At 40.0% G+C, this 26831-nt stretch overlaps 3 protein-coding genes across 6 annotated transcripts; 2 read left to right on the plus strand and 1 right to left on the minus strand.

Annotated features, from left to right (window-relative positions):
• Positions 1-298: 298 nt before the first annotated feature.
• On the plus strand, positions 299-7672 carry LOC144709126 (uncharacterized). The gene is made up of 9 exons (XM_078582546.1): positions 299-887; positions 1553-1687; positions 3938-4318; positions 4633-4737; positions 5607-5747; positions 5848-6051; positions 6133-6225; positions 6369-6480; positions 7443-7672. The coding sequence occupies exons 1-9, from the start codon at positions 438-440 to the stop codon at positions 7487-7489; spliced, it is 1668 nt and encodes a 555-aa protein (XP_078438672.1). The 5' UTR covers positions 299-437; the 3' UTR covers positions 7490-7672.
• Positions 7673-12424: 4752 nt separating this feature from the next.
• PSRP2 (RNA-binding (RRM/RBD/RNP motifs) family protein) lies at positions 12425-15468 on the plus strand. 2 transcript variants are annotated; one of them, XM_078582550.1, is made up of 5 exons: positions 12425-12787; positions 13728-13829; positions 14537-14836; positions 14924-14970; positions 15251-15468. In XM_078582550.1, the coding sequence occupies exons 1-4, from the start codon at positions 12533-12535 to the stop codon at positions 14960-14962; spliced, it is 696 nt and encodes a 231-aa protein (XP_078438676.1). In that variant the 5' UTR covers positions 12425-12532; the 3' UTR covers positions 14963-14970; positions 15251-15468. The 2 variants fall into 2 exon arrangements, with proteins under 2 accessions (XP_078438676.1, XP_078438675.1); XM_078582549.1 differs by having other exon boundaries at positions 12427-12787; positions 15265-15468.
• Positions 15469-15766: 298 nt separating this feature from the next.
• OEP16-3 (Mitochondrial import inner membrane translocase subunit Tim17/Tim22/Tim23 family protein) lies at positions 15767-23774 on the minus strand. 3 transcript variants are annotated; one of them, XM_078582553.1, is made up of 3 exons: positions 23633-23774; positions 23138-23471; positions 15767-16103 (listed from the first exon to the last, which is right to left on the minus strand). In XM_078582553.1, the coding sequence occupies exons 2-3, from the start codon at positions 23466-23468 to the stop codon at positions 15958-15960; spliced, it is 477 nt and encodes a 158-aa protein (XP_078438679.1). In that variant the 5' UTR covers positions 23469-23471; positions 23633-23774; the 3' UTR covers positions 15767-15957. The 3 variants fall into 3 exon arrangements, with proteins under 3 accessions (XP_078438679.1, XP_078438677.1, XP_078438678.1); XM_078582551.1 differs by having other exon boundaries at positions 23601-23759; XM_078582552.1 differs by having other exon boundaries at positions 23596-23748.
• Between the last annotated feature and the right edge of the window lie 3057 nt (positions 23775-26831).

Raw genomic sequence — 26831 nt, forward strand, 5'->3', positions numbered from 1 at the left:
AAGTCGATCTAAGCGGATCATAGCACGATCATCAGGCCCTTTCATTATTGTCATTTTCTTTCTGATAAAAATTCAATGAAACTATCAAATCAGTTAGAGATTAATCAAAACACAACAATGAGCATACTCTGTTCCAAGAACTGGGTTTTTCCAAAGACTCACCTCCCTCCTATTAAGAATTAAAACCATCCTAAAACAAAAACCCAAGACAAGATATCAACAAACCCAATAAGCAGTAGCCCATCCCTTATCCAAAAAGCCCATTAAAATGCAAACGAAGCTATCGAGACAAAATTCACCACCACTGAGCAATTGGTCGAAGCTCGCATCGATTTTCAACATCTCCGCCATGCCACTCTACTAGAAAACCCTTCCTCCGATCCTTCCTCGACGTGGGCATCTCGGAAATCGATCAAAATTCCAATCTTTGAAGCGGGATGAACGAAGAAAAGTCCGGTCTTCCCTTGGCCGCCTCGCTGCAGCTCCGCCCCAGGCGAGAAGTGTTCGAACACGGGCTTCTTCCCATCCCGAAGCTCATTTTCACAGATGGGTCTTTGATTCTTGGACCCATCAAGCAGAAACTTCTTCAGAAGGCCGAATCTCGCCAATCCGACGCTGTTAACGCTGCTGATGTCGCTGCTGCGCTGCAGATTTCCGACGAGCACGCTGTTCTTGTCATTGAGACCTTAGCTTCGATTCTTCCTGCCGAAGCGGAGGCGAGGACGGCTGAAGGGTCTGCTGATGTGCACGATTTGTTGCTGTTTATCTTTGTGCAATCATATAAGCGGCTTCTTCCTCGACCGCATAAAGATTCCGCTGCTGTTGCTGATGTCTGGCCTCATGCTTCTGCGTTTGATGGATATCTCTCGGCCCTCTCTCCTCTCCAGGTTTTTATTCTTCTGAAAGATCTGATTACTTGTTCGTAATTTGTGTCTCATGGGTATATAAAATCTCGTTTTTCGGATGCATTCTGTGGAATCAGGGTTGATTTTATTTTTTTGTATATTTACTGCGTGGAATCTGATCATCTTTTACTTTGCTTCTCAATTCTGGAGACTTGATGAAGCCAATCAAATATTTTTTGTCACCACTGATCAAACTCTCTCATATCTTTCAGCAATTATTTTAAAGCCGCAACTTATGATATTTGGAGATAGTGTTTGCCAGAGATATGGGTATCGAATAATGTTTTTTGAAATTGGTTGAGAACTTCTTTTAGAATTTTAAAAGAGTTTTTACTTCGCTTATTTTCTAGGAAATTATCCTTGTAACAATAATTCCTTGGAAAATATTTATAAATCGCTTGGAAAATTCTTGGAAATTTTCAAAGCTCTCATCTACTCAATCAAATCGGTGTTTTTATTTTCTGTTTTTATCTTTCGTGCTTATTTTCCTTTTATAATTATTTCATTGATTTGAGAGGATTTTATCTTTTTTATGAATATGGTTTTGACCTGCTAATTTGCTCTTGGATACTTTTGTAATGTTCATGAACTTCGTTAGGCTTACTTCTGAAGATAATTTTTTTGTTTATTTCTATGTTTTCCGACAGTTTATTCGCAGCAACAGTCGCCGTCTCATGCCGTCACAATCTGATGAAGAGGCACATCAGCTGTCATATCTTCAGAAGCACATGGCTAACATCCTCTCCCTTTTAGGACATTCAGTCGAGGGTGACGAATCTACGGTGCGTTAATTAAAGATATGTAATGACTTGTTGAGCTGCGTTTTATTTATTTATGTTTATCTGATAGTTCTGGAAGACCTTAATTCAGGTAAAATTTTGAATTATTTTATTGTATAGGCTTTACCAGTCATGTATTAAGATTTTAACTTTTCCAGATCTCATGGAGTAACATTGGATCCAAAAAGACCTTTGAAAAGAAGCATTGGATCTGAAAATCCTACAGATTCTTTTTGTTCCTTTTGATGTTTGAATTTCCTCCTGAGCTCTTTCAAAATAGAAATGGCTTTTTCCTACAGTCTGGCACCCAAAAGTCACCTTTTTGACCAGATCACTCTATTACATTAGTGCTCTATTCTGCCCATGATTTTGCAATTTGTTTTCCACCTGAGTAGGCGAGTAAAATGATGGCATCATAGCACACTGAGAGATCTTACAGGTCATTGGAGGCTTAGAAATTAAAGTTAATATTGGTTTCAGTTATGATAGAGAGGAAGGGGTGCCATGAATTTTGAGCAGGAATAATAGGCATCTTCTACGTTTTAAAGAGCACAAGAAAGCAGTCTTGAAATTACTTTTTTATTCTGCCATTACGGTTTGGCATCCTTGATGATGATGATGAGAGGACGGCAATTAGTTGTCGCTGTATTAATTCGTCCATTCCAGGATGATGATGATAATGACAACGATGATGCCAATGGATGATCACTATGTCATGGGTAAAATATCCATTATGACGGGATCAGTGCGCAGCTATAATCAGAAGCTATTCTCTGTGGAGTTAAGTGGACTTTAAGAGCCGGCTTGTGTAAGTCTTCTTAGCATGATAAGACCTGCAACTCGGAGAGTCCCTCCACCAGCTGTGATAACATTTCGGGATCATCATCTTAGGAGTAAGTTATGAACTTTTGAAAGTAGGGGGTCGTATGATCTGTTGCTATGGTGTAAAGGATCCAGCATAAGGGAATACGTTAGAGGTAGAAGTGATGGCTAGGGTGCTACACTCACAAGAACAGACGAGGAGGGAGGGTCTGAGCTTGCTCTTCAGTGGGTACATCATACGACTCGGGCTTGTATGAAGAACAACAATCTAATACTGGGAGGATTCAATGCAAGAGTTGCCACAAGATCTTGTATACGACTCTTCCACGCACATATGTGGGACGGAAGAAACGCACCAAGCCCACCCGTGCGGAGACACGCACGGGAGACGATTAGAGTCAAGATTCAAAGCTATAAATAAGGTGTGGGGATCGAGCAAGGGGGCGACAGCTGACTTTCTTGAAGAAGAGCTCTGGACACTCCGACGCTCTTGTGGGCTGGGCTAGGGAGATCCTCCCTTTCCTCCAGAGGACGGCCGACCAATTTGGTTTGGCCGTATTGTTTTCTTCTTCTCTGCATTCTTCTTTTACGAACTCTATTCTTGACTGCATTGATCAAATTGTTACCATTCCGAGCTATAATCTCAAATTCTTTGGTCCAAGATTCGTTCAGTATTATCTCATATTCGTCGGGAGCGTAACTTCTTGACAGGTGGAGAGAGGAAGAGAAATGAAGTGTGAATGAGGTCAGGGGGAGGGATAGATGTTGGAGCACTGCCAAATCAGAGTTGCCCCTCTGACTTGGGAGGATCTTCCATGGCCAGCGCAAGATGTTTCCTTAATGCAACCTTCTCAAGATGTCCAACTAACTTCTTGAAGGTGTCAGCCCCACTTAATGTACATGCTCTTCTCCCATGCCTGAGTTGCCATCTTCTTGCTTTGGTATCTGTTGATGCAACTCTGGCTTCTATCAAGAAAAAAATCCAATATTGAGAGAATTCAATGATGACTGGGGGGGAACTCGGTATCCTCACCATCCTCTCGTCCCTGACTAGGATGACGATAACGACAAAAATTTGTGTGGATGACCATGATGAGTACGAATTTGTCACTGTCTACCTACTGTTTCATCTCACAGCTCATGTTTTTTACATTTTTTCATGTAGTCATGTCTAGTATTGCATCCTAGACTTAATCAAAGAGTTAAAAGTTTGTCACTATCAAAAAGTGTTTCATTCTGAGTCTCAACGGTCAAAATTTCCATGTGGACTTTGTCGATGTTGCTGACCAGAAGACATTTATTCAATTTGTTAAACTAATTCTAACCTCTTAGTCTTTCTATTATTGGGTTGTCGGATATCCATAATTTTTTCCCCTACCTTTATTTTGACTTCCTTGTTTTCCATTATTATATTTGCATATTTTCCTGTAGGTATTGACACAAGAAATGTTCGAACGGCTGGGATTTCTACTTCACTTCGGGGACAAAGATCGCGAAAGAATATCTCTGACCAAGGCTTCACCTTTCTTTGTAAACTCTGATGCTGACATGCCCGCCGCCCCCGTCTCTGCTGCGCAGGTCTTGGAGTGGGTTTCAGATAACATCACAGTTTCTCTAGAGCATATTGCAGAGAACCAATATGCTAAAGACAATGGAGGAACAAATGCATCAGATTCTGATGTTGCGATGGCTGATGCCTGCCCAAGTCCAGTTAAAAGCCCTGGTCTGTCAAGAAGTCAGTCTTTTGTGGAAGGCGTATCAAAAACGGTTGTGGTTAGGCAACCTTCTGAACTTGGGGGAAACGCTGTAAAGGTGAGGATATGAAAATAAAAAGAGCTTGAGATCTGATAAATATCTCTTAATATTAGTTTTTGTTAACTTTTGTCTTGTTAAATCCCAACTTTCTGAAATCCGTCATATTGATTTAAATAAGCTTTTGGCTGGTAATGTTCCAGCCCTCCTAGAATCTTTATAATGATTTATATAAGCTTGTGGTTAGTTATATTAGCTTTTGGCTTGTTCTATCCTAACTTTTAGAGAATGTTTTCTGTTTTTTGTAACTACTAATGCTACGTGGACTTTGCTTTTTAAAGTAAGGCTTCATATGTTTGAATGTCTTACTGCAGGTTTTGAATTGCCACGACTCAGTTATTTACATCCTCGCACCTCTGAGATATGCCACAGTTTATGGATGTTCTGATACTACGATTGTTCTGGGTGCCGTTGGTAAGGTAAGTGAATCATCGTTGTTTCTAGTGTTTGCCATCCTCTGACAATGAGGAGTGATAAGTCATCGTCCTCCTTGTCATTCGTATATCCCACAATGATGAGCTGTCATCATCTTCGTCATTAGTCATCATCATCCTCTCTCATCTCTCCCTACGATGACAATAATCATTATTGTCGTCATTAGTCATCATCATCCTCTCTCATCTCTCCCTACGATGACGATGAAATCATTATTGTCGTCATATAGACAGACCATGTAGAAGATAATGACAGTAGAGGGATAAATTCCCCCATTTGCCCACTGCCACGAGCTTCTCATCATTGTTCAAGATGGCAAGTGATATAATTCCCATTGTATCTTGGGGTATTCTCGTCATTTCGCCTGCTAGGGGTATTTCATCATTTTCCTCTTCATATATTCTTCTTTAAAGAGGGCAGTTTTTTCCTTTTGGAGGCAGTCAAGAAGTAAATGGAAGTTGTTGGTTCTCACATCTCCTTCCTGGTGATGTTCTTCTTCCCCCTGCCTACCTCCCTCCTTCAATGATCTTTCTGGTGTTCTTCCCCTCCTTTGAGTTCCAGGTGATTATCTTACCGCCAGGTTGTCCTCCTCTATCCCCAATTCCCAATAAGAACTCTTGAGTTCTCGTCTACAAGATAATGATGACAAAGCCTCACCATCCTTGTCATTCATCTGATGACAATGATGAGATCTTCATTGTCATCTTCACTTTTTCGTGTCTACGATGACGATGACAGTGATAATTTATGATGACTGTAACTTCAAGCACTATTAACTGCTATTATCCACCTTTGGCTCCTACTTCGAAATTCTCTCCTGGCATAAGTTAGTTTGGGAACGTCTTCTTTGCAGGCTGTGAGGGTTGAACACTGTGAAAGAGTACAAGTTATTGCTGCTGGCAAGCGCATATCCATTGCTAACTGCCGCGAATGTCTCTTCTTCTTACATGTTAATCAAAGGCCTCTTATTCTTGGTGACAACCATAAACTACAGGTTTCATCTCCTCGCCATCATTCATACGTTTTGAATTTATCACTTCCTTATCTTCTGTAATGGGCATTTATTTACTAAAATATTATTTATTTTTGTATAGGTGGCTCCTTATAATACGTACTACTCAAATTTGAAGGAGCACTTGACAATTTCTGGTCTTAGTTCAGCTGAGAACAGATGGAGTGATCCAGTCGTGCTCGGAGTAGTCGACCCACATGACTCTTTATCTCATCCAGCTGGAGTTTCTGATTTTCAGGCAGAATCTGCCACGTGTCTTGAACCCGACCAATTCACCATGTTCTGCGTAAGTTTTCTTTTGCAACTGTATTTTCTTAATCTCAATTGTTATAAATAGTCTTTATATGATTTTTAACCTTTTCTGCAGATTCCTAGTTGGTTTGGGGGCGAATCTACCCAGCCCACCAGAGAGAATCCCTTTCGGCTTCCAGAGAAGTACTTGGCATCCCATGAAAGACGAGTCTGTCCCTAAACCATATAAACCTCTTCCTCGCTGATTTATCTCTACTCGTTTGCCTTTTCTTCACAAGCTTTTCTCGCCCTTTTCCTTTGTTTGTGATCAAGATTATATAACTATGCCATTGGTTGGCTTTATTTTTATAGCGGTCGGGTTTGGATGCTATCAAACAAGCTTTGAAAGAATCACAGCTCGGGGAATACCGAAGACAGGAATTATCATCTGCTATTCATGTACATTTCAAGGATTGGCTCTACGGTAATGGGCTGAACCCTCGCACATTTTAGTCTCAATTTTTCTTCCCTTTCGTTTATTTATATCTGCGTTGAAACCTTTAGTTGATCCAGCTGTACATCAATGATATCATATGATCAGTCAACAGTGTGGTTAGCTGTATAATGTATTCATCCTCATCATTCCCAAAAAATTCATCGTCATCTTGTACGAGGTGAATAACGAGAGAACGACGAGACACGATGGGGTGATGATGGAAATTCGGAAGGATGACTCAGGTGAATGGTGACTTCGATGATGATTCATCATCTTCTTAGTCATCATCCCCAAATTTTGCCGCTCTCATCAAAGTATGAGAGAGATGATGACAGATTCTTCATCATCCCCCAGTTGTGTAATCGTCATCGATGCCAGGGCAACGAGGAATCAGTCATTGGATAATTTGAAGGAAAATGATTAGTCATCGCCTTTGTCATCATCATCATCAACATTATTGGTGATGACAATTTCATCATCATCATCATCTTGTATAAAACGAATGTTAGAGGTGATGACAAGGCGATGATGCATTCGTCATCAGATGATTCAGATCAATGATGGGGACGATGACAATTCACCGTTGCCATCATCCTCTTGTAATCGCCATCCTGGTCGCAAAACCCTATTTAGCATAGCATAATATGAAGAGATACACTTTGGGTGTTTTGTACTTTTTTTACGAGAAGAGGAATCTGATGGGGCTCTGTTATGCCTTTGAACTTCATTTCTCTTCCGTTTCCTAAAATTTGAGTAGCTCCTGTTGTGTAGCGATGATAATTTGTATGATATATCATAATGAACCCAGCATAGGTAGGATAAAGAAATAATTCTCAGATGTCTTATATTTTTTGGATGTTTCTTTTGGTGTGCAAATTTTCATTTATTTGGGCTCTGTTTATCTTTTTGTTTTGTATTTTTGAAAATTTTATGATTTTGTTGTTCATCAGCCACAGGGAACATCCGCCAGCTCTACTGCCTGCAGGGCGGCGACTGATAGATTTTTCGCTGCTTACACTTGCCCTTGTACATGCGGTCAAACTCATTCTGGGAGTTTCCTCAATCCCCCAATCATCTGCCATGTTCATCATGATCGCGTGTTCTTTGTCAAATGTATTTTGCCATCTCTCAGTAAATTTTGCTTTTCTCTTGGATAATAATATTTTTCTTTCTCCATTTATATCCAGTTTCTGTGATTTTAATGCCATAAAATTTGGAATTTCCATTCTGCGGAAATTACCTACATTTTTCTTATCAAATGAGCCATCTCTCGGTAATTTTTTCCTGGATTATATTTTTTCCATTTTTATCCAATTTCTGTGATTTAAATGTCATAATAATTTGTGGAAGTTACCTGCATTTTTTCTGTCAAGTGTGTTTTAGAATATGTCGGTAAATTTTGCTGCTTTCTTGGATAATAATATTTTCTTTTACCATTTTATCAAATTCCTGTGATTTTAATACCATAAAATAGGAATTTCCTTTTTGCAGAAATTACCTGCGTTTTTTCTCCTATTTGTTTTGTCAGATTTTTTTTGTTTCTTCTCTGTCATGTCCCTCATCGTCTGAGTTTGGTTTCCGGGACCAAGAAATGAGAATCTGTAAGAATTGCATGGCAAGTGAAACGTTATAACTGTAATTGGTTATAATAGTGGTTTAATGAACTCAGTTTTATGAAACAAATTATATCCTTTATAATAAAATGTATTCACTTACTAATTATAAGATAAGTTAAACATTTATTGACCAACCTCATGTGTACTAGAAACGTAAAATATGATACTCATTTTAATATGAATGATGATTATATGATATAGGATGAGATCAGCTTGATAACCAAACAATCGGATTGTTTTTTAAACCGATAATTCATTGTTTCTATACATTCAAACTATATTTGGAGATAAAGGTATTGAAACTTCCATTATTTCTGCAAATGTTCTATATTGTGATGAATCCTTAGATGTGATTAGAAGTATGTAATATCATCAGAATCAAGGGAATAAGGCATGAATACTATTTTCCACTAAGTAGGTGATAACACTGTTGGGAATTTTATTTTATTTACTACCACTATCTTTCAGTGACCAATTCACCGGAAAGCCCAATTCAAATTGGACTCGAAATTCACAATACCGTTATTGGTGGCAAATTTTTATAAGATTCACAAAATTTATTTAAACATACAAAGTAGAATAGATAACAGCCTTACAAAAGGTTTGTTAATCGGATTGGAGTCAAATAAAATATACTGGTATCCACTTGGATATTATACTATTGGATTAATGTGAGCCAATTAGGTTGAATAATGTTAGGCCCAATTAAGATAAATTGAGCCATCTTCTATGAATTCAGGATATGTAGGACTTATATGTTTTTTCTCTATAAATATCTTTCAGTAATCAGTTTGTCAAAATCACAATAATAAGTTTTTAAAAAAATTCATTAATTTTCACCAGCCAAACACAAGGATGGACGTCTACTTGGAGGAAACCTTCTGGGACTCTGTACAGGGTACTACAAGTATTGGAAACATGGATGTATAGTTTACAAGCATCGGCCAGTCTTGACTCTTCATAGTCAAAAGGGCTGAGGGTGTGGTAGCTAGTAATCGCCCTTCCTAAGCCTGACATTGGATGACAATATTGGGATGGATGCGAACCAGATATTTGAAATGGACTAAAAATATCAGTAAGTTTCAGGGGCTAGATGATGAACCATCATCCGTCCCTAGATTACACCATCATGCATAAGTCCCACCCTCAGCACAAGCCTTCATGGCTTTCCATTCCATTATATCCAGCCTATCAGAGAGCAAATGGAACGGAATTGCAACAGATGATTGACTCCATTGCCGTCCCCTTTTGTCCAGTTCGTTGTTTACATTATCTATCATCTATCGTCTCCTCCCATTCCATCTCATTCTATTAGACGGAAAGTGGAATGCAATAGCCGATGACTAACCTCATCACTGTTCCATCTTGTCTCTTCTCATCCTATTATGTCATCTGACTATTAATTTTTATCGCTTGATTTATGTTTAAAACTATGACTTGATATCTTTGCCTTTGATACTGACTAGTCAACCTTACTATGATTCATCACAACTGATAAGGAAGCCATATCTACTTTTGGATATTCAAATATCAGCTTCTAATGATAGATAATGTAGTAGGATGGACTAGGTGTGATGGAACATGTTAGAAATTCTATGGCAATGTGGTTAGTCATGTATTGCAGTTGTGTTTAATTTCTTGTCGAATGTGCGAGATGGAATGGGTAACAAAATGGGAAGAGAAGATTGATGACAAAAGACGTAAATAACGAATAGGAGGGGACATAACAACAATGTAGTTAGTCACCTGGTTTTCTTCCATTTTATATTAGATTGACATGACAGAATAGGACAAGATGGTAGATGACGGATGGCATAACCTGAAGGATAATATGTGGGCGTCAAGCCAAATCACACCACCATGTTTTTATTGTAGTTTATTGAATAAAATATTAGTTCATTATTATTTGAGTATAAAGTTTACAATGAAATCCATGAATACATGTAATGAATAAGTGAGCTATGGTGAGATCATAATACAGTGATCACTAGTCTTTCAACATGTATTCAAAATATTCATGTTCGATGGATTATCGAGATGATCTACCTATACGACAAGTTTGGTTGTTCCTATGGTCATTAGTGATCAAGGGTGGAAACAGTTTTCATATACATTAGTGGTGATCAAGGGTGGAAAAATTTTTCATGTACATTAGTGGTGATCAATGGTGGAAAAAGTTTTCATGTAGTACATCAGTGGTGATCAAGGGTGGAAAAAGTTTTCATGTACATTAGTGGTTATCAAGGGTGGAAAAAGTTCCCTAAGAGCTACTCAATGTATTACATATTTTAGAGATCATTTATGAAATGGTCTAGAGCTTCTGCTAATGAAATCAAATTTTCGTGTATCAAAACTATAGCCCCAGAACTCAACATAACTAATGAACATGACGGATCAGAACAGCAACGTGACCGGTCATCAATTGCTGTTTCATTCCATTTTCTCTCCAAGAGGATAGACAAAGTGGAACAATGCAAAGTAGTGTTCATTCATCTGATTTCTGATATCAAACAATTAGTACCTGGTTTCCAGATAAAATTGGGGAAGTTTAGATACCAGATATCAGATATTGGATATCCATCAAATAGCAAATATCAGGATGGATATCATAGGCCTCTGGAAATTTCAGATGTGATACCGGATATCAAATCCGATGTCTGGATATCAGATATCAAAATCAGTACCAAAAATTGATATCTAGATAACAATATCTGATATCTAGATACTGGTTTAGAAAATGAGCACGCTTTGTCCCATATGAAAAAAATAAAAAGGTTACTAGTGTATAAATATTTCTGAACAATCTTAGTTGAAAGATACATTGTGATCTACCCATTGTGACTACTATAGGTTTATCAGACACACATTGTCCCTGTTGTCCATGCTGTTGCACCCATATCATAGTGCGCCAGACTAAGTATAAAATATTAAATGAAATATTAATTGTAAACACTTAAGAAACATAATTAATGCCCAAACACAGTCTCTATATAATTCCCTATAGATAAGTTATGCATTTATAAATTATTTTAAATATATTTCTATTTTTATGTTGGATATCGAAAAAAATGATATCTAAAATCAAGATCCCATGTCGTCTTCAAACCCTTAAAATAAAGGCGGATGCCAATTTTAAGACAGATAAGAATATTGGATATCAGTAATATAGCAACACATATCTGATACTGACATCATATCTGGAATATCGGTAAAGCCGGGTATGACCTAGCTCAATTCCGATCTCCATTTGAACATCTGTCTCGGCGTCAGCATCTGAGATCGAGTTCGGGTAAGGCGAACACTAGCAAGAAGGGGGTCAAGATTCAGGTTTTTGCTAACTTTAGGTTTAGGTATTTGCTATAAACAAATACGGTCATTCCGTCCCGTCAATTTCGTCATCCGTCATCGGTCATCCGTCATTTTATCTGGAACATCGATAAAGACAGATATCAGATCGCTCAATTCCGATCTCTGGTTGAACATCTGTCTCGGCGTCAGCATCTGAGATCGGGCTTGGGTAAGGCTAACACTTGCAAAAAGAGGGTCAAGATTTAGGTTTTTGGTAACTTTAGGTTTAGATTTTTGCTAAAAACAAATACGGTCATTCCGTCCCGTCAAGTCCGTCATCCGTCATCCGTCATTGTATCTGGAACATCGATAAAGACAGATATCAGATCGCTCAATTCCGATCTCCGGTTGAACATCTGTCTCGGCGTCAGCATCTGAGATCGCGTTCGGGTAAGGCGAACACTAGCAAGAAGGGGGTCAAGATTCAGGTTTTTGGTAACTTTAGGTTTAGATTTTTGCTAAAAACAAATACGGTCATTCCGTCCCGTCAAGTCCGTCATCCGTCATCCGTCATTGTATCTGGAACATCGATAAAGACGGATATCAGATCGCTCAAGTCCGATCTCCGGTTCAATATCAGTCCTGACGTCAGCATCCGAGATCAGGCTTGGGTAAGGCAAACACTACCAAAAAAGGGGTCAAGATCTAGGTTTTTGCTACCAGTAGGTTTAGGTTTTTGCTAAAAACAAATACGGTCATTCCGTCCCATCCCCTTCGTCATCCGTCATCCACCATCGTATCTGGAACATCGATAAAGATGGATATCAGATCGCTCAATCCCGATCTCCGGTTGAATATCCATCCCGGCGTCAGCATCTGAGATCGAGTTCGGGTAAGGTGAAGACTAGCCAAAAAGGGGTAAAGATTTAGGTTTTGCCTATTTTAGGTTTAGGTTTTTGCTAAAAACAAATAAGGTCATTCCGTCCCGTCCGGCCCGTCATCCGTCATCGGGAGGTGATAGATTAATATCAAGAAGCGGATATGGCTTCTTCTTCTTCTTGCTCATCCGCTTTGCGCGCAGGCAGCCGCTCGATCTCCCCCGACGAAGCTCGAACGAGCAAGAAGACGAAGCCGCCATGGCCTCCATCTCCTCTCTCGCAGCTCCCAATCTCCTTCAAAGGCCCGCCAATGTCGCCTCTCTTCGCAGGATTTCGCCCTTCGCCGCTCCTTCCCTTGCCAAATCTCAACCCTTGAAGAGAATCTGCGCTGTCGCTCAGGAGGCGCCTTCTGCTTCCGCGAGGCGGCTCTACGTCGGCAACATCCCCAGGAACGTCAAAGACGACGAGCTCTCCTCCATTTTCGGCGAGCATGGGTCCGTCGAGAAGGCCGAGGTCCGGGAATTTCATATTTTTTGCTTTTAAATTTGGGGATAATTTTGGGGGATTGTTGCATTGCTGACTGGAGTAGCTCTAGTTTTTGAAATTTCCGGTGGATTTCTGAACTCCGGATGAATTTGAGCCGTTGGTGAAGTCTAGTGGCGAATTCGGTGAGAGGGTTTTGGTTTTGGGGATGATTAGATGATTGACTAGAACGGCTCCGTCGGGGAAATTCTCGATGGATTTCAACCATTGGGGAATTTCCTTGTCTTCGCTTTTGAAATTTGGGGGAGATTTTGGGGGATTGTTGCATTGCTGACTGGAGTAGCTCACGTTTTTGAAATTTTCCGTGGATTTGAATTCGTCGAATTCGGTGAAGGTTGAATAGCTGACTTAAACCGCTGTGGTTTTCTAAATTCCGGACGGATTTGAATCTTTGGGGCAGTCTATTGGGGAATTCGGTGAAAGGTTTATGGTTTTGGGGATGATTAGATAATTGATTAGAACAGCTCTCGATGGATTTGAACCGTTGGGGCATCTGTTGGCAAATTCGGTGATAGTGTTTTAGTTTTTGGGGATGATTGAAATACCGTATGATTGAAATAATGAAGATTAAGGATTCCAAAGTTTTCCATTGGCGCATGATTTCCGCAATTGATTTCGGTTTTCAGTGACGAGTTATTCGTTTCTTGAAATGGACGCATGACTAAAACACCCTCTTATTTAAAAAATTTCTAATAGGCTTGAACCATCGAAGAATCAGACTAATGATGATGAAGAAATCCAAAATTTTCTTTTAGCGCATGATTTCCGCAATAACATGCTGTTTTCAGCAAAGTTCTTCGTTGTTCTTCAAACTGAAGTCATTACTTGACTACTTTTCTCTTTTTCGAAAGTTCTTCAAACTTAAACGGACTATTTGTTGTTCAAACTGAAATCTACCGTTTTCGATCAGGTAATGTACGACAAATGGTCTGGAAGAAGCCGGCGATTCGCCTTTGTCACCATGGTCTCAGTCGAAGACGCTGAGGCAGCCATTGAAAAACTGAACGGCTCAGTAAGCAATTCACTCAACCTCTTTATTAGGGTTGACCTATCTATATCTAGACATGGTCGTTCTGTTCTTTTTGTGCGAATTTGTGTGAATTGTTCATTCTGTTTGGTTTTCCAAACAGAACAAAAACAAATTCAAACAGAACATTGCACAGACCCGTATGCAGTTCTTTTGTTCGCTTTGTGCGAATTTTGTTCTAGTTTTGTGCGAATGTGCGAATTTTGTTCGTTTTTGAAAAAAAAAACAGAACAAAGAACAATGCCCTGTGCGGTTCTTTTGTGCGAATTTTTTTTCATTTAAAACGAACAGAACAGAACAACCATGTCTATTTATATCCAATTACGTCAATGGTTGATGTGATGGTGTGTCAACTGTTTACATAATTGGATACTATGAAGTAGGGATTGGCCGTGCCCAAAAACAATAATGTAGATGGATACTGATGACGATGCCGTAGTATCCTGTACCGTCAACCTCAACCGATGGCGGGTTTTGATATGTGATAACAAAAGCGGACATCGATGACGATGACAGTCCCTCCGTCTTCATTCCCCATAGTTTTCCGTCAACGGATGATGACATCGGTGACGATAACGGATATCGGTCTGGATGACGGTAGGCAATGCCTACTGTGATGGACAAATCTGACTTCCCATCCTCAGAATTCACAATTCATGCAGCTCAATTCATCTGAGAATCTTGATCAACAGGACATTGGCGGCCGCAAGATCAAAGTCAACGTGACGGAGAAGCCATTGGCAGGACTGGACCTCGCTCTTCCGCAAGCCGACGAGTCGTCCTTCGTCGACAGCCCGTTCAAAGTCTATGTGGGTAACCTGTCGAAGAGCGTGACCAGCGAGGTTTTGATCAAGTTCTTTTCCGAGAGAGGGAAGGTGGTCAGCGCCAAGGTCTCAAGAACGCCGGGAACGTCCAAGTCTAGTGGATTTGGGTTCGTCACTTTCTCTTCTGCCGAGGATGTGGAAGAAGCCATTTTGTCGGCAAACAATGCTGTGAGTTACATCTGTCATCTCCTCTATTCTTTCTGATTTCGTATTGTCTTGTTTGAATATTGACGAGGAAAAATGGGTGGTTTTCAGTTCTTGGAGGGTCAGCGCATTAGGGTCAACAAGGCATAAGCTTGGAGGTTTGAGGAATTTGAATCATCAGCTCCCATCATCATCTTCATCTTGTATTTTGTGCTTAATTGCTGACATCTGCAATTGGAGTTTCAATGCTTCTGGGTCACCAAGTCGTCGTCATCATCATCTTCGTAGTCGTTGTCCATCATTCTCATTGTTATCGTCGTCATTACCATCATACTTTCTTGATTACATCTATCATTACCATCTTTTTCTCTCCATGCCATCGTCTCCACCGCCATTTCTTCTCCACTTTTTGAACTGTTGAGGTCTAACTAAGAACAGTGGGTGGTTTTCAGGGCATGCAAGGTCAACTCATCCGGCTCGGAGAATTGGCGCATTTGAATTTCCAATCGCCTTCGTCATCACCATCACCATCATTTGACATCGTCATCATCATCATCATCTGTCTAGAATAGCTGAGGTGTAAGCAGTCTCATATTTCATGTGGATTTTGCAGCCCATTTGAGACTACTTTTCTATAAAATTGGCAATTCCCATTCTATCCCTTTCTCTATCTCTCTCTCCTACCAAGTGGTGGGGCACTAACATGACAATGTTACACCTCAGCTTTTCTCTCTCTCTCTGCTTCAAGTAAATTGAAAACATGGCTTCACAAATCTGGAGTTCCAAGACAAAATCCAAGAAGAAACCCAACGATTATTTCAGAATGGAAGAGAGGGAAGCAGGGGGGTGGCCTCCTTCTGGGTCTTCACTTTCTCTCTCTAGAAAGTCCACTGGCTATGTCCTTGCTATAACTCTCTCTCAATCACTCAATTCCATCTATGTCTCTCTCATCCGTTTCAAGCAAAATTGAAAACATGGATTCACAGAATCTGGTGTTTGAGAGACAAAATCCAAGGGAGAACCAAGGATTTATTCCAGAATACGTCTTCTTCGGATAAAAAACGAAGAGAGAGAAGCAGCAAAGAACAAACAAGAGAGAAGCAGAGGTCTCACCTTCTGGTTCTTCACTTTCTCTCTCTAGAAAGTCAACTGACGCTGGGCCTCTTCTCCACTGTGTATGGGTAGTACTCTTTGCCATTGTCCACCCTTGTGGTCTGCCCACCAGCATCCAGAACTGCCGACGTGAAGGCCAAGGCCGAGCCGGCCCCGATAGCCGTCTTAATACTCCGGCCTGCAGACAAAAAATATAATTTACTAATCCCAATTCTATTTATTGTATCCAGAAATTTCATTTTCTAATGAAAAATCAAATGGTAGGCATGACAAGTTGACAAGTTGAAGTATGAATTTAATTTTCATAAGGCATGCAATCAATTGCATGAGTTTATTATTTATTCTGTTTTAAAGACCCATGGCTCAGAAACTTGAGAAACCAACAATAGAAGATTGACAGGCAATAAAAAACCTGAATAATCATATAAAAGTTAAGAACTCAGTTTTTTTCAGGATGTTCATCCCATCAAATCAATGATCACCAAATCAGCCAAGCTATGGCATTGAATCGCCAGAGGGTTGTAATATAACATAGCAGACGATAAAATAAAAGCTGAAAAAGCATGTACTGTGTCCTAGATGCCACCAGTGCTATTTAGAGAGGTTGAAGATAATAATAAACAAATTATTAATAGAAATAACATCCAAAGATTGCATGTTATTATAAGTTTCCGGCAGAAACCACGAATTTTAGAACTAAATAAATCACCTATATTGGCTAATACGGAAAGGCATCAATGGCATAAAATCTGAAATCATCTGCCAGCGTTATGACCAAGATTATCAGAAATGATCAAGACTCGGCCTTTAAGAAAAGACTCGACGAGCTAATAACTTCAATGCAGGAGGATGTAGTCACGTATGATGGCATTATATTCCATGTTACAATAAATAGGATGAAAACCAACATCCAGAAAGATAATCACGAAAGTACTAATAACTGATGAAGTTTTTAAATCCATGAGGCTAATCAAGAAAGAAACTAGAGCTGATGCTCGACAGATTCTGAATTTGACACGAGATGTATAATCAAGAAAATAAGAGTGGTTGATGGGCGACGAATAATTTGAATCCACAAGGATAATCAAGAAAAGAATTATAGTTCATGTTTGACAGATCATGAACTCGAATCCACAAAGACCAAAGAACTTGTGTTAGACAGATCATGGATTTTAATCCATAAGGAAAATGGAGAACAAACAAAGAGCTGATGTTCGGTGGACATTAATTTGAATCCATGTTGCTAATCAAGAAATAATTAGGAGATGATGTCCGACATATCGTGACTTTGAATCCATATGGATAATCAAGATGAATCGTATTAGTTTTTTGGGTTCCTATCCTCAATTCTCTCATCTCCTGAACTTTTTCTTCGCTATTTCTCAGATCCAAAAACACATCCCCTTTTGATCAAATTCCTCTTTAAGATGATCATGAATTTTAATACGTATGAAAAATCAAGAAAGAATTGGTAGTATATGTGATAGATCGAAGAACTCTATAGTGGAAAGAGATGAACAAAAAAGTTTTTTTTTCAAAAAAAAAAAAAAAAAAAAAAAACAGCAGTACAGTTCTGGGTTAGGGGCTCGAGGAAGAGGATATGACCGACCGTTACGGTCATATTATTAGGCATAGACTGAGAAATAAGAAAAGAAATAGGGGGCATTTTATACACATGGCCCCCAACTTTGGAACAAATGCAATATGCAATGATCAATGGGATCTGGGCCCCCTGGCCTCACCTCACTGTCTACCTTCACTGGGGGGAGTTGGGAATAGATGTTAAACATTCCCAACTTGGACAAGTGCTAACTTGAAACTGTGGTCTTAGAAATGCCTTTGAGCCTGCTGCTCTGTTGTTGCTCTGTTGTCGGAAGATAGATGTATGTACATGTTTGATATAGTGATATTGATATAGTGTCTGCTGTAGCGAGCAGGCATGCTCTCATGTTGGATTGATTTTTATTTTTCCATCATCTATCTGAGATTTACTATCATATTTACTATCTCCCCTCCAAGACTTCCCGAAAAAGGTGGAGAATGCCCTTTTCACATACACCCTTACATACACCCTTTTTAGTTTGCCTTTTTAGCTTTCTGTCCTTTTCTTCCTTTTGCTTCCTGCTTTTCTTTTTCAAGTTTAACTGCAATATCCGGAGGTTGACCCCAAGAAAACAAATGAACCTGGTTAGTCTGGGTATAGTCTGAATCTAACGGTGTACAGACCTTTCAGTGCCTAGATCGGTGGGAGTGCCTCCTTTCTTGAACCTAACACCTTGATAAACTCCCCTCTGCTGATAGCAGCCTGCTCTGATTCCATGTTCGAACTGACTGCTTCCAGAGGATGAAAGCACTGGAATTGATTGACGACAAAGAAGATGAAGTGAGTAGTAAGTATGTGTCAGAGGCTCTGAATGAGTGCTTGTCCGCGTTCTGCTCGGGGTGGAGTATTCGCCGTCGCTTTATATTCGCGCAGACGGGAATCCAACTGCGGAGAATAGCAACGTGTGGACAATCAAATCAAGAGGAGTTTTTATTTATGTGTTTGAGCAGGATTTTTCCTGACTTTTTCCATAAGTAGCTTACCTGACTGCTTTGATGTCAAAGGTGGACTGAATGTTGATGAGGTTTCTGAATTTCCATCTGATTTTTCAGGTCTCAGAATTCCATCATTTTTTATTGATGGTAAATTCATACTTTCTCAAGAATGAAGAATGCACATATTGATGCCGTCCCCTCTTATGAGGTCATGTGTGTGATCATAGTGTTAACTACTTACCTGACTTACTGAAAAGTGTTAAAACTTACTGAACTGGGCTTATATCGACTTTCTGAATACGACTAACGACTTGTCACGACAAACCCACTAACATCCTTGTCATCATCCATGTAGACATCCCTCCTCCAGAGCAGACCTCCTCCCCCATGCTTCCAAAAATCTTCAAGCATCTTCTAATCGAGTTCCAAATCGAACTCCAATCTTGACTATTGCTGCTAGGGCTGATGTTGCAATCAAGGGGTTGATGGTGTTGAATTGTGTAGATCCAAAGTACCTGTGACCACCAATCTGGTCATCAGGGCCCTACCCATCTTCCATCGGGCTGGCATCGGGTGCAAACTGTACCTCCAAAATGGTACTGCTGCCTACTCCCTTCTTCCTGCCTCTAAGATGTACATTTTCCTTTCTTTTTTAGGTCCATTATTTCCTGTATTCCTCATCCTTCCTGCCCCTGCTTCCTCTTCCAAGTCTTGAGTTTGCAGGAATTAAGGCAGAGATAATCTTAAAGTATTCGATAATCTTACTGAGAGCCGAGAGTAGAGCGAGTAGGAGCTTTGAGTAGGAGATTGCTCTCTGCTTCTTGATGGACATGGTGCATTCTCTCTGGACTTGTTGGTTGGCTGCAATGCATTCATTTCTGTTCATTATCCACAGGCTGTTCTGTTCATCTCCTCCCTGAGGCTTCACTGTTCTCTTCGGTCTTCTCTGGTCAGGTGGCAGACTTCTTCAACGGCCTTGTTGCCAGTTGATCTTTGACTTTCGGAAGTCATCTTCGGGAAGGTGGGAGGATGGGGAGGAGACCTTCGTCCTGGCTGGGATGGCTGGCTTGCTTCTGGCCTATGGGGCTGGCTGCCTTCTTCCCTCTCGTTTTTCTCTTCAAATTCCTTTTCCCTTCAAAGGTCTGGCCATCGTCATCGTACTGCCGACTTCATGGTATGCGGGCACCTTCAACTTCTAGAGCTGGCATGGAATACCCTAGGTAGATGCATTTTGATGGTGCAGAGGTTGCATTTTCCTGCATTAAAACATGAATATAAAAGCATTAAAAATATACTGCAGCCAAAGACCTTTTGCAAGTTGTTAGTTTTCAATTTTTATTAGAAATGATTAGAGACAAGAGATCTATAGATCTATTATAATTCAGAGACCGAGAGATGCTAAGATCAGTATGGATGCTGCATGCCACTCCACCATAACAATAACTGAAATAACAGATCCTCGTTGAAATAAGCAGCCAAATAGCAAGACATCTACTGTGCAAGTTCCTTTTCCTGAAGACCATTGTCCAAGCTGAGGATTTTATGAGAATTGTATGATTCTTTCCTCTGATTTTAGAAAATTATTTAATAATTCATTGCTTTCTTTGCTTGCTGAAAAATCTTAATCCCTTTATTATTCTGAAATTGAACTGAATTTAAAAAACTATCAAACTACTTGAAATTAACTACTAATCTTACTTTAGAGTTCACAGATACATATCAGATATAAAATCATCAATAATATGAATGAATAGATCATGATGCCCCATACATGACTGTATGTGATGGCATGGTATTGTTCCTTAATGATACAAGTTCAATGGTCATGGGTATTTCTTGGTCATAGTCTGCTTAGCATGTTTACAAAATCGTTTAATAACACAAATCAAAACAATCAACATTACAACATTAATGAAATTAAATCAAGATTGAAGTTGAAGGGTAGGGGAGATGATGGAGGAAAGGATGGATCTGTCTGTGACCTGTGAGTGTGGAGGTCCCTGTGTGTGTGACGAAAGTGATCTGGGCCCTTCCTCACCTTCTTCCCTTCTAACCTCCTCCTTCCTTCCCTAGATAAAATCCCTCTCCCCGAAACAAGATCTTCCTAAAAACATAGATCTGTGTCCTGTATCATTAAATAAAGTTGTCAAAACTAACAGATTGGCTTTGTAAGCTTTGATAAGATTTGTGATTGACATGCAATACATTTTTTGATCTTTTGACTCTTTTACTTGATCTCCCACTTGGATTTATCCTTTATCTTTGTTGTCCTTTGTGATTTATGAATTTGATTCATTGATTTTTAAAAATTAAAATCTAAGGGAGACATAGACATGGATCTTGGAAGACCTATAGGATCCATGACATGGATCTGGGATGCCATATCTGATATTGAAGTTGCATAAGAAGAGTGTTCATTCTTGTGTGGCGTAGGGCTGAAGAGGCTGGATCTGAATCAGTTTTCACATTTTGACTGCATGTCAATCAGTTTGTTTCAAGCTGCCCTCTTTCTTTCCGGGCCGCAGGGCTTCCCTTCCTCATATGTAGTCTTTCTCAGGCTCTCTTCTGCCTTCTTCCTCTTCCCAGGTTGAATTTGCTCCTCCGAATTTGCTTCTCCTTCCAGGCTAACTTTCTCCTTCCTTCCTGCAGTATGTCCTTCACATCCTTTCTGACAGTTTTCCTACCTTGTTGGGGTTCTGTCCTTGTTTGGTGGTGTTGAAGACTGAAGCCGGTGCTTGGCTCTGGGTGTTCCAGCTTTCTTTGCTGTGATGGCAGGGCTCTCTGTGTAGTGGGCCTCTTTCCTCTCCTTTGGCATCTTCTTTCCTCGACGCTCTGCACCTTGTAGGTCTTGAAATTTGTTCTCGTCGGGAATCGGGCTTCTGCACCCAATAGTTCTCAAATTTTCATATTCAGGATTCAAGAGAATCACAGATTCAATACTTCCGAATTTTCTTCGGGAGGCTTCATTGTCTCTGTCTCCAGTCAGCCAAAGGGTGTCAGTCTAGCTATCGGCAAATGAGCGCTTGCTTAGCTACAAAATGTGAGCAAAGTGCGCTTGTTCAGTGTGCGCTCAACGCCTCCGAAAATCCACCGCTCCCGACAATCACTCGGTGGGCCATGACTCGACTTCTGTTGCTCTGGTCTCACTGCATATCTGTATCTATGTAATCATATCTCTCTCTTCTTCTTCCTTTTTCTGCTAATTCTTTAATCATCCAACTTATAATTTCAATCATCCATTTTAACATTGAGTGCTCCTTACTCATCTTCATCAGGAGGATCATCTGGTTATCGTCCTGCCATAGATGTGTTTTAAACTCATCCTCATTATAGGTTATCCACTTCTCAGACTGTATCCTGCTCCACAGTAGTAATCTGAGCCAACTGGCCTGATTTATCAATACAGAATGAATAGTACAGATGATGAAGCTCAGCTTCTTTTTTTTTGGATCTTTGTTTCATCTATTTGGAGAACACCCTAATGAAATTTCCACCACCTTGGATTCAAACAAAAAACGCCGTATGTAGAAAGTGCAAAGTGGACTCCGAGTCACCTCTATGAATCCTTGAGGGTGCTGTAGTGTTGAGAACTTCCAGGTTCTGAAGTACTTGAGACTGCTTGAGAAGTCCCTGAAGTTCTTCGATCAGCCCGATACGAAGAGAGAACAGTTCTTGATCACCCAGAACGAAGAAAGGAAGAGAAGAAAGTGACGAACCAGATTCCGGAGAACCAGATTCCGATGATGTCTTCCGGAGAACCAGATTCCGGAAACCGAGAGCGGGCGAGAGATGATCGAAAAGTCGGGTAAGATTCGAAACTTGATCGAAAACGACTCGAACTTCCGGATCGACGAACGAAACTTCCTTCGAACGAACCTTCGAAAAAAAAACGAACGGCCAACGAGAACACTGCACTTCCGCACTTCTTCAACCGAGGATCCGAAACCGGACGGAAAAAACCAACTTCAACGAAAAATCGCGGTAATCCCGATGCGGGAAACGGAACGAAAAGGAAATCGAACGGAATAAGTGGAGCGAAAAAAAGAAAAAAAGAAATCAAAAAAAATCGAAAAAATCAAATAGAAAAAAAGAATATCAAAAAAAGAAACATGTACAGTCAAGAATTTATAAACTCAAAAGGAAAAATAATCAATAAAGGGCATTAGGGCTCAAAAGGGGAAAGTGGGCCAAGGATACAGAAACAATGGACAAAGGCAATATTTAATAACATGGGCCCAAGAAATAAACAATAAGTGGGTGGCCCTATTATAACATGGGGGCCAATATGCAAGCCGGATCATGAATTGGAATCCATTAAGATGATCAGGAAATCAACTAAGAGCTGATGTTAGACGGATCATGAATTTGAATCCACGACGATAATCAAGAACGAACTAAGATCTGATTTTAGACATGCCATGATTTTGAATCCACAAAGAAAGAACCAAGAGATAATGCTCGACAGCTCATGAACTTGGATCCACAAGGACAATCCAGAAAAAAAAACTAAGAATTGATGTTCCACGGATAGCGCATTTAATCCCACAAGTATAATCAAGAAAAAAACTACTAGTCGACGCTCGCCGGATCCTGAATTTCAATCAACAACGACAATCAATAAAAAAAAACACGAAAACTGTACAGGATTACTCAGAGAGAGAGCAAAATTCCAACCTTTGAAACCGAGAATGGCGGCCCCAGCAACAAAGGCGCCCGCAGCGCCATTATAGAAATCCCTCTTCGCCCGGTAATGCTGAACAAGCTGCTCAACACCAATGTAAACCCCACCGATCGCCGCAAAGGTAAGGCCATGAGATCCCATCAACTTGACAGTCCTGAGAAGGCCAGGAAGCGCCACGTTCCTCTCCACCCGCGGCACATCATACCAAGTAGCAACAACCGTGCCCCAAATTGTGCCGGCGGCGAGCCCCATGGTGGCGCCCTTGATCGTCTTCATCGTCGCCGAGTCCTCCTCCTCCAAGTACCTGCGCTCCGTCGCATCCATCTTCTGCAAAAGAAACCTAAATCCATCATCCGCGAAGATCAAAAACCGAAAAAAACCTAAATTTCGCATCAAATCGTGGCCGATTTGAGGAAGAAAACGCGCCTGATGCAAGATTTAAGACGGTTACCTTACCTATAATGCGAGATTTTGCGGGAAATACTCACTTCGAGGAAGATTCACAGGGCGATTTGATCGGATTTGGGGAAGGAACAGAGGCGATAATCGAGCTTGACGAGGACGTAAAATGAACTAGTTCAGCTTCGGTTAAGGAACTCGGGTCTGAAGCTGATGGCCGTCCGATCAAAACTCGACGGTTGTAGATTTTATCCTGCCGTAGGCATCATGTATATTTATTCTACTTATATGCAAATCAGATTTAAATGATTTATTTAACTAAAGCCTCTTTAAAAATAACCCATAATTAGTTAAAGTCCAGGTAGGTCTAGAGAGATTTGGGGTATTTTAAATTGGATTTTTAGAGTAATTTAAAATTTGAAAGGCAAAAGAAAAGAAGAATATCCAGAAAAACGTTGAGATTAAACTTCAAGATATCTAAACATGGAAATGTCACTGACATAATGCTCTTGGCCATAATTCTTGTAGTATGGGCATAATTATCCTTAGAAGATATCCAAGATATGTAAAGTTAGAGGGAAATGTGATCTTCAAATCCTCCTAGTCATAATTCTTGCTAAGATGAATGCCTGTGTTGTCGTATAATACTCTAGTTTGTTATGTGCCCAAACAATAGATTATATAAGGAATAGGACTTGTACAGCTTTGGTTAAGCAACACAGATCTGAAGCTGATTACTGTGATCAAATACCAATGACTATAAAATCAAGCTGATCTTAGCTCTAGTGATTACATTGCCTTTTGCATAACATTTATAATACCATTAGGCAAATGGCATTGCCATCTCGTAAGGGTTAAAAATAATTAGGAATCTGACATTGTCACGTGTGCATTTATACATATCATTAGGCAAATGGTTTGGGATGTGCGAGCTGACCAACAAACTACTCAGAATGATATATTTCACCAAAATTAGAAAAAAATGAGGTGTATGAAACTATGGAAATTATTTTAATTCATGAACTATTATAAAATTTCTTTTCATCATAATCTTGGCAGTACTCGTGAACAACATTTTGTACCACTATATATGTTATGTTATGTTTACTTTGTAATGTATGGAGAATGAACAAAGCACCCCATCGAAGCATTTGTGTTGGGAACCATGGGCCTTGATCAACTTATCTGGTTATCAATTGGGCAGTGGAATACTGAATACAAAATGGATCTGGAAATCATTTATACGTATCACATAACCTTTCCATTTATTGAATATATGATTTATCGGTTCCTTGAACGAGCCTCTGTGAGTTATTCACATGTTCGTTCTCTCGAATTATCTTTGTTATCATCAAAGTGTTGGATAGCCTCATCTTTCCTTCAAATTGTGTAGCTGTATATCTCATCTTTTTCTCCATCTAGTATCGCTAGAAGTATCACTTAGGAGCAGCAAGAGAAGAGAGGGAGAGCACTCAACAATGACTCTTAGTGGTATTAAAAGAGGGGGTAGCTTTTTTATAATATATGAGAACATTTCAAAAAAACCTTGGGATTTTTTAATAAATTTTTTGACCATATTGTTGAGTTATAGTAGCATAGATATGGACGAAGACGAGGATTCCACGCAGCGGAAGACACGTAACAAAATCAAACATCATCGATAAAATCATTGAAACGAAGTATATTTGCACAGATTGCATCCATAATTTCTTGGATCCCGAGGCAAGACGAGTCGAGCTGTTCAAGTGTCCCGCCTCTAGACGTATCTGTTGGGTCCGATGCTTTGGTTCATCCGCAGAAATCACGTTTCCATGGATGCGGAAGCATGGTCGATCGATTCACAATCGATCTTTAAAATGAACATTCTGAGTGTACCTTTTGGGGAACTCGTTCCACCCTTGACTTTGTCGCTCCAAGATTGTTCTGAAGCCGTTCATGCGTCTGGCCTCTAGAAGTATCCACGGGATCACTCGGCGCTTGGATCTCCATGTCTTCTTCTTCAACTCTTCTTGAAAATCTGGAAAATATCCTCACCAAGAAGACACTCTTCCTTGGATGAGTGGAGAAGAGAGTGGAGAAGGGGAGTGGCTCTCAAATTAGGCTTGCATGGGTGCTTCAAATGAGACCCCTTTCTCTCTTTATATTTCACTTAAGGTTTTTCTCAAAAACCCTCCAAAGTAAAATATATCCACCAATGCCCTTATGACCTTGTGCGTGTAACCCTCTAGGCCCATCTATCATTCTAGTTAATAACTTTGATGGCCCAATAACAATTATTGACCAACCTTATTAATTAATTATATCAACATATAGATTAATTAAATAAGGATCGATTTAACCCAATCGATAGGTTAAGTTTCCAGTTAGTGGGGTGCCAAGCTACACCTCATGCTCTAGAAGATACCGAGTAGTCTCGAACTCTCTCATGGAACCTTTACCGTCATCGATTATCGTATATGTATAATATATCATCCGCGCAAAACTCTCGAACGACGTAGAGTATGGTTTATCGTCAAACCCTAATTCGTCATTCGATTAGTACTAATGCGTAACGGGAATCATTGGAGAACACCTTCTCCAAATTCTTCACTACCCTGGCCAGGGATTTTTTCTGCATCGTCTTCCTCGAGTCAATCTCCTCTTATACCGAGGGTGGATGATCCCATCTTGACCACTCAATCATCTCCGTAGGCTTCTTACTACATCCAATCTACAACTTATTTGAATCACTTAATTAGAGGCTCATAAGTCGTAGTCAAAACATAGTCGTCCACTCACGAGATGTCTTTGGTGTCTCAGGTCGGTAGATCACTTATACAACTGTGACTTGAATCAACCTGATTGATGTTTAAGTACAATACCACTTAGGGATTCATATGGATCGATTAAGTGAACTCTTTCTCCAAAGATCACCCACAATCTGTCCTTAGTGTCACCGCACTAATAGCTATAGGATATGCTATACTTATCGTATAAGTAGGATCAGCTATTGTTTTTCTATCCGGATAATTTGATGTTCGTCTTGACTATCCATCGAATAAGAATATTTAGAATACATGTTTTAAGACTAGTGATCATTGTATTATGATCTAATCATAATTCATTCAGTCATTGCACGTATTCATGGACTTCATTATAAACATCAGACAAAATAATAATGAACTTAAAAGAACATGGAATATGTGATTGACTTGACGGCCACATAATATCCATCAGTATCCACGCGGTCCTCTACACGTTGGATCTCCTCCTTCTCTTGACGAGCCCCGTTTTACCTCCATTGTCGTC

The sequence above is a fragment of the Wolffia australiana genome, chromosome 11 (assembly GCF_029677425.1).
Source record: "Wolffia australiana isolate 7733 chromosome 11, ASM2967742v1".
NCBI lineage: Eukaryota > Viridiplantae > Streptophyta > Magnoliopsida > Alismatales > Araceae > Wolffia > Wolffia australiana.

What these genes read in the sequence shown, in the direction of transcription:
- LOC144709126 (XM_078582546.1), top strand. Translation starts at nt 438, where the DNA reads ATGAACGAAGAAAAGTCCGGTCTTCCCTTGGCCGCCTCGCTGCAGCTC. An exon ending in CGGCCCTCTCTCCTCTCCAG is followed by an intron (nt 888 to 1,552) that starts GTTTTTATTCTT and finishes GTTTTCCGACAG; the next exon opens with TTTATTCGCAGCAACAGTCG. An exon ending in ACCAATTCACCATGTTCTGC is followed by an intron (nt 6,052 to 6,132) that starts GTAAGTTTTCTT and finishes CCTTTTCTGCAG; the next exon opens with ATTCCTAGTTGGTTTGGGGG.
- PSRP2 (XM_078582550.1), top strand. Translation starts at nt 12,533, where the DNA reads ATGGCCTCCATCTCCTCTCTCGCAGCTCCCAATCTCCTTCAAAGGCCC. An exon ending in GGTCCGTCGAGAAGGCCGAG is followed by an intron (nt 12,788 to 13,727) that starts GTCCGGGAATTT and finishes GTTTTCGATCAG; the next exon opens with GTAATGTACGACAAATGGTC. An exon ending in TTGAAAAACTGAACGGCTCA is followed by an intron (nt 13,830 to 14,536) that starts GTAAGCAATTCA and finishes CTTGATCAACAG; the next exon opens with GACATTGGCGGCCGCAAGAT.
- OEP16-3 (XM_078582553.1), bottom strand. Translation starts at nt 23,468, where the DNA reads ATGGATGCGACGGAGCGCAGGTACTTGGAGGAGGAGGACTCGGCGACG. An exon ending in CGCCATTCTCGGTTTCAAAG is followed by an intron (nt 16,104 to 23,137) that starts GTTGGAATTTTG and finishes TTTTGTCTGCAG; the next exon opens with GCCGGAGTATTAAGACGGCT.